Raw genomic sequence first — 10009 nt, forward strand, 5'->3', positions numbered from 1 at the left:
GCGAACCAAGTTAACGAACACTGCGCAGTTCCCACTTTGCAATTCACAATCTCTCTAGTTGCGCAATCAATGCAAAGCGCGGGAAGTCAGTTAATTAGACACAGATTAAAACCACACTATGAGAATCGATCTTGTGCCATCCAAACCAAATATTTATGAGTGCAAGAGTTCAAATAAGAACCTTAATGTGATAGAAACAAGGTGATACATAGGACGTGTTCTTAAATATCCGCGCAATTGACAAATGAGTAATGCCCAAAATGAGAGGGAAGTGCAATCTTTAAAATGTTAACGTAAAATTTTTACGCGTTCTTATCGCATCATAACAGCATCACAGGGCATAACTAATATCATAAAAATTATAACGTTTTACATGGACGTAGAAAAAGGCCGTCACATCCTTACATGTTATAAGACAAAGTCCTCTGCCGCATCGTTGTACGTCTGTTCGGGACGAACTCAGAAACTACTGGACGGATTTTCATGCGGTTTTTACCGCTTGTGTTATTTCCGAGGAAGGTTAGCGGGACGGGCGGGCTAGTGCAAAATATATTAAACCTACTATGATAATTTGGCATATAATCGTAGATCAGAACATAATGCTATGTCAATTTATCAAAGCCAGATGGCTGCTTGGACAACGATAACTCGTCAATTTGCATTCAGACAATTACCTTTGTCCTACCATAGTCCTAGGTATATGTATTGGGTAACATAGTTAATAACATAAATACATATATCAATGATTTATATCTCATCTGAGCGTTGTCCCAGTTTTCTGCAAAAGAGAAATAGATAGTTTTAAACACAATCGACGAACATTATATATTTGAAGCGGTATACGACCTAGCAACCTAGCCAATAAATCAGTAAGGTATGTGTATATCGATATATATAAAGGGTCAGTATGATGGATGCAGGCGGCTACAGCACTGAGATTACGTCTATTCATCATGGTATCAACTCACCCTTCACCCCTTTGTTTACTTGCAAATCTTAATTGACGGGAAATACTCAGAACCTTGTTTGGATCTCGGACATGATAATACTAAGGCAAGCATTGCTATTGTTTCTAAAACCTAGCTTATAGCATATTTTAAACCTAAAAAGGCAACAAAATTTCATGTAAATATCTTTAAAAAATCACACATCCTTTGCTTTTCTCCTATCATCCTACTTTTTTTTCGATTAAACATTTTAATGCACAAGTATATTTTTCGTTTACTTCTATCATACAAAATCATATTAGGTATAGTTACTGACTTACTATCCATGTTCAGGAACCCAAAGTGAGTCTTGGCCTCCCAACACTGTAGTGGCAGCTTCCCTGGCCCCACGCCAGCTCCCAGTGGTTACCAACTTGCAGCTCTTCTTGTCTGCCCCCACCATGTCTTCCCAACGTCAATGGAATGACTACCTATAATATAGAAAAGGAGGAAAATAAATTGATTGACTGATTAGTGAATCTACTAAGAAGGAATCATATTATATCAGACTCACGTTTTTAATGAACATGTACATACTTAGCACATTAATTACATCGATAAGAAATACTTATTATTTTCGTATGATTTCAGCCATAAAATGTCACATGAAAGTGACATTTCCAAAAGTTAAACTCAGCAATTGAGTTGTCAACTATAACTATTAATTTACAAGGGTGTTGGGTCAACTGGGCCATCGCGACCTCAAACTCTCTAGCCAAAGTTGACGTAATTACTATGGAAGATAATAAATTATAAATTACATAATTTATTATAATGAATCTCTTACGCACCTGCCAGATCGAGTTGTTAGTCAACTGAAAAATTTTTGATTGTGTTTCTCTGTTTTCTCATTTCAGTATTATAATTTCTATCAGTTCACGTGGATGACCACGGAGTGGTGAAAGAAAATTAGAAATTCACGAAAATACGTTGTAGTGAATAAACTGCATAGATAAAATCTTCAACAAAAAGCATTTATTCAAATAGTCTGACGCTGGAGTGGAAATAATTCCCGTCATTATTTAACAGGAAAAAACAACGAGTAGAAATTCAAAGAGTACTCCAGAAGATGAATATCAGCCATGATGTTTATTGCACTTATTTATTCGGTGTTTAATTTGAAAAATGCACCAACTACGTGATTCGTTTTTAGTGCAATCGTCCAGCTGTAAAGGCGGACACCCATTGTTTGAAAATTTTCTTTAAAAAAATATTTTTAGCGGGTCGACTCAGCAAAATTTGTAAACACTATCGACGCCCCTTACACAACATTAACCGATTTTACAGCATTTTACAGAACGCTAATGATAACTTTACTCGACTTACTTTTCTACTGTCCAAATTATACATAGTACTAAAATATACAGATTCTTAATAATCGGAAGACTTTGTCTATGTTTTCAATTTTAAACTGTCAATGAAGTCACACTCGGTCTCTACTCACAGTGGCCATGGTCAGTTAAATTATATTTAAAAGAAAATTTTGAAGAAGAGAGAATTTAGAATTTAGAAGAATTTTGAATAGCTTGCTATTCTAATCTGTATGGTCTATGGGTGTTAGGTCTATAAGGCTTATATAGACAGCAGTCTGTGGAATCAAGCCTTAGATCTCGACCCACGTCCGCTAATATAAGGTGAATAAAATGACTTCACGAAGCGACGACGTCCAATGAAATGAGAAAAGGATTTATAGACAGAATGCATGTGCTAAGCTTCTTTCCAACAAACGATTCTGTATTGTCGAACGAGATTTCTATTTACGATACGCATGTCAGTAGAGTAATATTTTAGTAGAATTATGTGTAGCATGTTGTTTATTTATCTTTAAAGTTCGAGTCATTGCTGAACCTTATATATAAAATGAAATATATTATAGATACCTACGTATTCATATCCTACATAATAAATTATATACATGTCCATACCCATAGATAATACGAATTAAAATACCATACTTTAAAAACTTACCTATGTACCTATTCAGAAATAGATTCGATGTCCCTTATATCATTGTATGATACCACTCGACGCTCGAAGTTGTGACCGCTCGATCGATGCAATATTTTTAAGTGAGGGTAAACGCACACCGAACACTTAATAATAGTGAGACGCAAATTTGTACGCGCATACCGAACATAGATTTTGTTGTTTAGATTTAATTGTGTTGTTCTCATGTGAAGTGAATTTGTTCTAATTTTTAATGAGAATAAATATCTTAAACCATAAATGTTTAATTAAAATGTTATATACATTTAAATAATTTTGTACTTAAAATTTAATAAGTATCTTGTTCATTAATCTGTCATTTAGATTTTAAAGGAGTGTAATCATTTAATTCTACGATATTTTATTAATTATTAGATGCATGCAAAAGAGATATTTAGTATTTTTAAAGGTCAATTACCTGGCATCATGATTTATTTTGTGTTTAATTTGGCTTCCCTGGCTACCAAATATATCATTCGGGTTACGGCGAAAAATAATGTCGTTACCCGTGCAAAATATGAGGCTCTATTTCGCCCAGACATATTTTTCCATTAAATTGGACGGGGTTGTGTTTTTAGGTACGCGATATCACCTCGTGTATTGATTTGTTTGTTATGACGTTACGTTATAGTTATGGCCTAGACCCAGTTGTGTTTAGTATCAACATGATGATGATCGTGACGTTTTATTTGAGATTTTATTCTAATAAAATTAGTTGAAGCCCGCGGTTTTGCTTCCATGAACAAAATCTGAGTTTATAGATAATACCTATTTCTCATAAATTTAGTGTTATATACGGAAATATATTTTTTCAGTAGTTTCAGAGATGAGTGCTTACAATTAAACATCTTCAGCTTTATTCTTTCATACTGTGATGCCACGAAGTTTGGGATCTTATAGGTACCCATTGTATAACATATCTGTTGTTCATTTAGAAAAGTTCAACTTAATTAATACTTCATTAGGTAAGGTTAGGTATTTTAGGACTAGAAAAATACTCAACTTGAATTTGGTATTGATGAATAAAAAAAAAAACATTTCAAAGTCAACCCATCTCTCAATTTGATGGGAAAAAATTTAATTTAGCCTTTAGCACCGGCATATATTATGGACAGAAGTCTCGAGCACCGTGTAATAGCTGGTTAATGCTAATCCGATGGCCTATCTGAACTTTAACCGGGGCTCGACGCCGTTGCCGCTGAGTTATGGCACGGGTAACGGGCAAACCCAGAATCACCCGGGATATCTTTGAACTAATAAAATTTTCGAATTGCCCATCTGATTTTATCTGCGGCAATTATTTTGGTGATTGTTTTTTCATTAAATAGTAATTGTGCAATCATATTAAAGAAAGTGCAAACTTTCTTAAATTACATGGTGTTAGGGATTTTTAAAAGTTGTCACTTGATGAGATCAGAAAATGTAAAAGATAATTTAAAACTCGGTGGGGTACATGTGCTCTTAAAAATTAGCTTCAATTTATTATAGTACTTCCACTGTCTATTCATTTCAAGCCTGGAACTTAGGTCTCTAATACTGTATTTTTACGTAAGATGCATGAAAACAGCAACTGAAAGAAGATAAACATGTGACGTTGAATGGTCACTGAGAATAATGAAAAAAAATTGGAAACATGTTTGTCTAATAAACTGCGTGACATCATAGTAATAAACAGCATAATATCGAAATGTTTAAACCGTATTTAGTGTACAAAAGATCTCAGGTTCGTATCTTACTTGTGCCATATGAATTTGTATACTAATCTGACTCATATATAGTAGATTTCATAGACCACCATGTTATGGTGAACATGGTGGTCCGGTCCGGTGGTGAAAACATCGTGAGGAAGCCTGCACACTGGTGGACAGTTTAGTTCAATAGTGTGTATGCGACTACCTGGCACTAGATTGCGGTAAGTAGTCATAAAAGCCTTTAGGCGACGTAAATAAAATCAGACACCAGTGTTAGTAATAACAAACTCGATATAATGATGACGCAGCTGCTACAAAATAACTATCTGTCTCATCTGAGAAAAAACTCACATGGAAATCAACAATGGAAATACTGAAATTAATAATATAGCACCTTCAAATAAACTGTTGTATTTCGAATAAACATTTTACATATCAGGGATCTTTAATAAAAGGCGAAATTATACTGAAATTGCAATGGAAATTAAGTTTTCCCTAGTGAGTGTAAATTTTTATGGCGGAAAAAGAATTTTCTCTTACAACGCTCGATGATCAAATATTACACGAAATGTTTTTGTATTCAACTTAAGCTTAAATATTGTGGTACTTTTTCTATTTTTTCTGTTTTATAAAAAATAATTTTGGTCTTTCTCGTATCGACTTAATATTTCTATTTTTGTATTTTATTAAAATAAAATCCAAAAATTCAAAATTTATTAAATCCCCAATCATCAGTTACAATTAAGCTCGAGGTGCTCTAGCTGGAATACCTACATTTATATAAATGCGACTGGGTCTACTAACCAATTTCGAAACGGTGCGATTCGAATCAGTACCATTTGAATGTGCGCCTCTACCACCTCTTCTTCACCACATACCGCTGATTACAGCTTAAAAATAAAAATTCATAGCAACGTTCGTGAAAATATAAAATGTGCCACAGATATAATATAAAAGTTCCGATAAGCTGAATGAGTTTACGCCTCTGGGACCGACGGTAGTTTGGCCTCGGAAAATTCATTTAATGTAATGGCTCTGTACTTGTTACACATATGCCAGATTTTGCTTTTAACGCACATAACCTCAAAAAGTTTTTAAAGAAAAATCCTTTTCTGTCTTTCCGTTTAGTAGTTTTACCATATCTGTGTCCTGAAATCAAATATTATTTTCTCCTATTATCTACCTAATATTTTATCTACCAATTTTTTCTATATATAGTCAATCTAAATGTACTTTTTGAAAATCCTATCATATAATATTAAAGATACAAATATATTAACATAAGTGAAAAACGACTGTAATCATTTAAAATCATTTATTCCGAGACCATTTAATTTTATTGTCCAAATCAAACACAAATGAACACACAGGTAGATGATTCATAATAATAAAAACTCTACAAACAAAAAAAAATTGAAAGTAATCCGCTTGATGGTCAGAATTATAGCAAGCTCCTTACTGAAAGGTATCCATGTTTTGTTAGATTTTATAATAATTTCTAGAGTTGTATAAGGAAAAGACCTTGTTTTGCTTTGTATTTTAATGTTAACCGTTTGAAGTAGGTAATTAGCTGCTCGTGAAATGTCACAGTTTAGCTAATGACCACTGAGAAGAGCACTAGTACTACTCAAAATTGATTATTTTAGTGAGAATAAATTTACACTATCCATTTCACTGATATTTAGATGAATAATTCGAATTACTTCGATTCTTCAGTCCTATCCAAATATTTGCAATAACTGTTGGATAAGACTATTTATTCAAAGTTGAATTCGAATTTGTATTAGTATTTTAATAAACACAAGGAACTTTCAAAATTATCATTAAAATCGATAGAATGATTACAAACAAGAACGTAATTCTTAAGTGAATGCAAATTAGTTTCCAGTAACTTAACAATCCTGTGAATTCACAGACAATCCCAAACAGAAGTCCTGGAAGTCGTTTACAAAGCATTAATGTCCAACCAGCCTCCATCTTTAAGCCATTATAACTTAAATCTTCCCAGATAATATTTTATCTTTCTTCTCACGGCCTAACAGAAGAACAAATTTGGTAAAGTAACGTACAAATAACCTAAAAGTCCGATTCTGTCATAAAAGTCACATCTTTATGAATAACGAGATAAGTTAGAAAAAAAAAAGTTTTGCCCGCTTTTGTGCTCCGTTACACTTTACCATAATATTTTATGATAATTTTATTTGAACCTACATGAGCGCGAACATTTCCTACAAATACGTAGAACATTACTTACCCCTTTTTGCGTCCAGCTTCGGTCGCGTAGAAATAACTTTTTCTTTATCACGAGGTTGTTGATATCATGACACAAGCGTAGTATCACTGAACTATTGTGTACAGAGTGCGCCTCCGATGCCTCTATCCTGTTGTCGTTACATAAACATATCAACTCCATCACAATGGTCTCGAATCAGGATTGTAGGAAAGCAAACATCAATTGTCAAATGTGCTGGGTAATACGTGTAAACAGACTGAATTGGGTAAACAATACCCTGTATCAAGTGACGGTATAGACAACCGCCCATATAAGATTGAGTTTTCCCGAGAAAAATCATTCAATAACAATTCATCAAGTAAAGAGGACGTTTAAATTTAAAGAATTGCGAAATTTTGTAGCGTTTATGACATAAAGTTGCGCCAATTTAGGGTGTACTTGAGGCGCAGAGGCAGTCGGCGAGTGTCGTCAGAGTGAGCATTTCGTAGAACTGTACGGTGCAATAACGAAGCTTGTTAGCGGAGTTTTGTAAAGAAGATTGTCTGCTGTTGCAGTCTGCGACACCTGTGAGGGAGTTGTGAAAATGGAACTAATGAGTTCCATGTTGTTGTGTGCGCTCGTCGCGCTACTGCCGCAAACTTTAGGTGAGCTATTTGTTTCGCTCTTTTTTAATTCTCTCGATTTTCAACGGGTTCGTAACACATTATCTGACGTTTGAACTCAAATGCTTATGCTCAAAATCCATAAAATGGAAATATCGAATTTTTGATTTATTAAAATTCGAAATAGCGATATAGCAAAATGTCCACAAAATTTAAATTTGTAATACCGATGGACTTAGAATTATTCATTTGTATTATTAATTATCTATATACATCACATTTTAGGTGAGTAATATTTTTTTATCTATACTTCTATTAACATAAATTAAATATTTATAAATTATGGGTAAGTTATTCTGAAAAATATCACTTTGAAAAAAGATATGTCAAGATAGTTTGCTTTTATTTGCTTACTTAGTGGCCTATATTACTACTGAAACTTTCGTCTATCTCTGAAATGGAATTTGTCTAGTTTTTCGTTCCTTATTTTGAAGCTGAAGTGTTAAGTATTTGAGGTTTTGAGCATTGACATTTTAAGACAAAAACGTTCACCGTTTGACATTTTAATAATTTGAAACGTACCCAGTTCAGTTACATACATACACCTATATATTTTAAATTGTAAATGTACATCGACGAAATAGTAAATCCAAAAAGCCTAGTCTTTTAAATTAAAAAAAAAAACATGTTATGGTCTAAATGGTAAAAAAAAATATAATTTCAGGTAAGTCGGAATTCAACAATAATGTGGAAATAAGAAGAGCTCACAAAGCGTATAAAAATTCTCCGCGTGCAATGATTTTGAATATGAAAGGAGCATACACGAATGAAAATTCAGTATTACATACAGTATACGAAGATGTTGAATGTCAGAAGTGTCACGATTGTATGGATAGGTCTATCAAAGCGCAATTTACATACAATCAAGCTAAGAAATTTCACCCTAGTGCTAAAGAACTGCATGAAGATCTATTAAGACATAAAGTTGTAGATAATAGATTCAAAAGAGACGTCGCAAAGAAAGATGCAAAAAAAGATAATAAACTTTCGACAAAACATAAAGAAATAAAACCTTCCAAACAGGCTACTGTAACGAAATATGATGTCAATGGTTCAATATACGCTCTGAAAATAAAAGACATTGATGAATCAGGCTTAATTAAAGACGATACTATTTGCGAAATATATAGTGTGAAGAAATCTGTTGCATGTGATTCGCCTGAAGTAGATACGCTTTTAATAGGAGCAAGGAAGGAAAGGAAAAAGATGCAAGTAAACAAAACAACAGCATCTCATCGTCCACCAAATTCTAAATTGCCTTTACTGAAAGCGGCTGCTACGTGGTCTTCAACAAAAACAACAGCTAAGACTACTCCTCCCACTACTCCAGAAACTATTTTTAAAAAGAGGGAGATGGACAATTCTGATGCTCCAGATTTTATGCCGTCCATTGAAGAAATGGCGTACTAAATTTCCCGATCTATTTTAAATGTCCTTTATTAAATTTGCTACTATTTTTAATAAAAAAAATAGCATTAGTATTTATGGATTAATCTCATTTCTTTTTTGTCCATTGTCTATTTTGTTAACTTTCACGTAACCTTTAAGCGTGAGGCTATCATCTACATTGACAAACTACTAGGTAATTCTCAAATTCAACTTGGATATTCGACTTCGGGTCGAATTTAGTTAAATGGCTCATTGTACTAGTAAAACAGTGTACATAAAGAATAATACTTTATTACACCATAACAAGATTCAAATTTGAACAAGACAACTAGAAAATATACAAATGGCGGCAATATCGCTAGATCAAAGTATAGAAGTCAACAAGGTAGAAAGTAATCAAATTATTTAAGTAGTATTTAATTTTATATAAATGTAGAAGTACTTTCTACAAGATTGGAACAAAAAACACATGTTCAAAGTACAACAAGGCGCACTACAAGATAATAAATTTACATTGGCGGAATTATCCTATGATAGGATCTCTTCCAGTCAAACAACGATCGTTTGAAATTGTATACTATATCAATATATACTCAATATGTAAGGGTACAAAGTGACATCACACAAATAATTAAAAATAAATTAAATATATACCCCTTGTCGGGGTACCTAACTGCTCCAAATAAATAAATAAATATATACAAAATTTCAATTTCAAAGTAGACATAGTAACCTTACAAATATAATTATCATGTAATAGAGGCTGTGGTTTAATGAAATGTCTGTTGCTGAAGACCACTAACCTTAATGTCATTTGCAATAGATATTATCCCAGGCAATTACCCGTCATATAAACTATCAGCTAGATTACTATTACAACGAAATTACGTCTTAATTATAACAATTAGGCTCGGAGATATGTTATACATTTTAATTGTTATTCGCTCTTTGTTATGATTATTTATTTATTTATACAACATAACAATGTAAATAATAGTTACATTATAGGAGATAAGTGCAAAGGTACTACTTATTTCTACAAAAAAAATCTTTTAGTAGACC

The 10009-nt window shown here is 33.0% G+C and overlaps 1 protein-coding gene and 1 long non-coding RNA gene across 3 annotated transcripts; one reads left to right on the forward strand and one right to left on the reverse strand.

Annotated features, from left to right (window-relative positions):
• Positions 1-318: 318 nt before the first annotated feature.
• Positions 319-7064, reverse strand: LOC128676115 (uncharacterized). 2 transcript variants are annotated; one of them, XR_008405365.2, is made up of 3 exons: positions 6918-7064; positions 1264-1417; positions 319-778 (listed from the first exon to the last, which is right to left on the reverse strand). It is a non-coding gene; the product is annotated as an uncharacterized LOC128676115 (long non-coding RNA). The 2 variants fall into 2 exon arrangements; XR_008405364.2 differs by having other exon boundaries at positions 324-778; positions 1268-1417.
• A 154-nt stretch (positions 7065-7218) lies between these two features.
• On the forward strand, positions 7219-9051 carry LOC128676113 (uncharacterized). The gene is made up of 2 exons (XM_053756059.1): positions 7219-7540; positions 8223-9051. The coding sequence occupies exons 1-2, from the start codon at positions 7480-7482 to the stop codon at positions 8966-8968; spliced, it is 807 nt and encodes a 268-aa protein (XP_053612034.1). The 5' UTR covers positions 7219-7479; the 3' UTR covers positions 8969-9051.
• The last annotated feature ends 958 nt before the right edge of the window (positions 9052-10009 follow it).

Source organism: Plodia interpunctella, chromosome 15 (assembly GCF_027563975.2).
Source record: "Plodia interpunctella isolate USDA-ARS_2022_Savannah chromosome 15, ilPloInte3.2, whole genome shotgun sequence".
In the NCBI taxonomy this organism is placed as follows: domain Eukaryota; kingdom Metazoa; phylum Arthropoda; class Insecta; order Lepidoptera; family Pyralidae; genus Plodia; species Plodia interpunctella.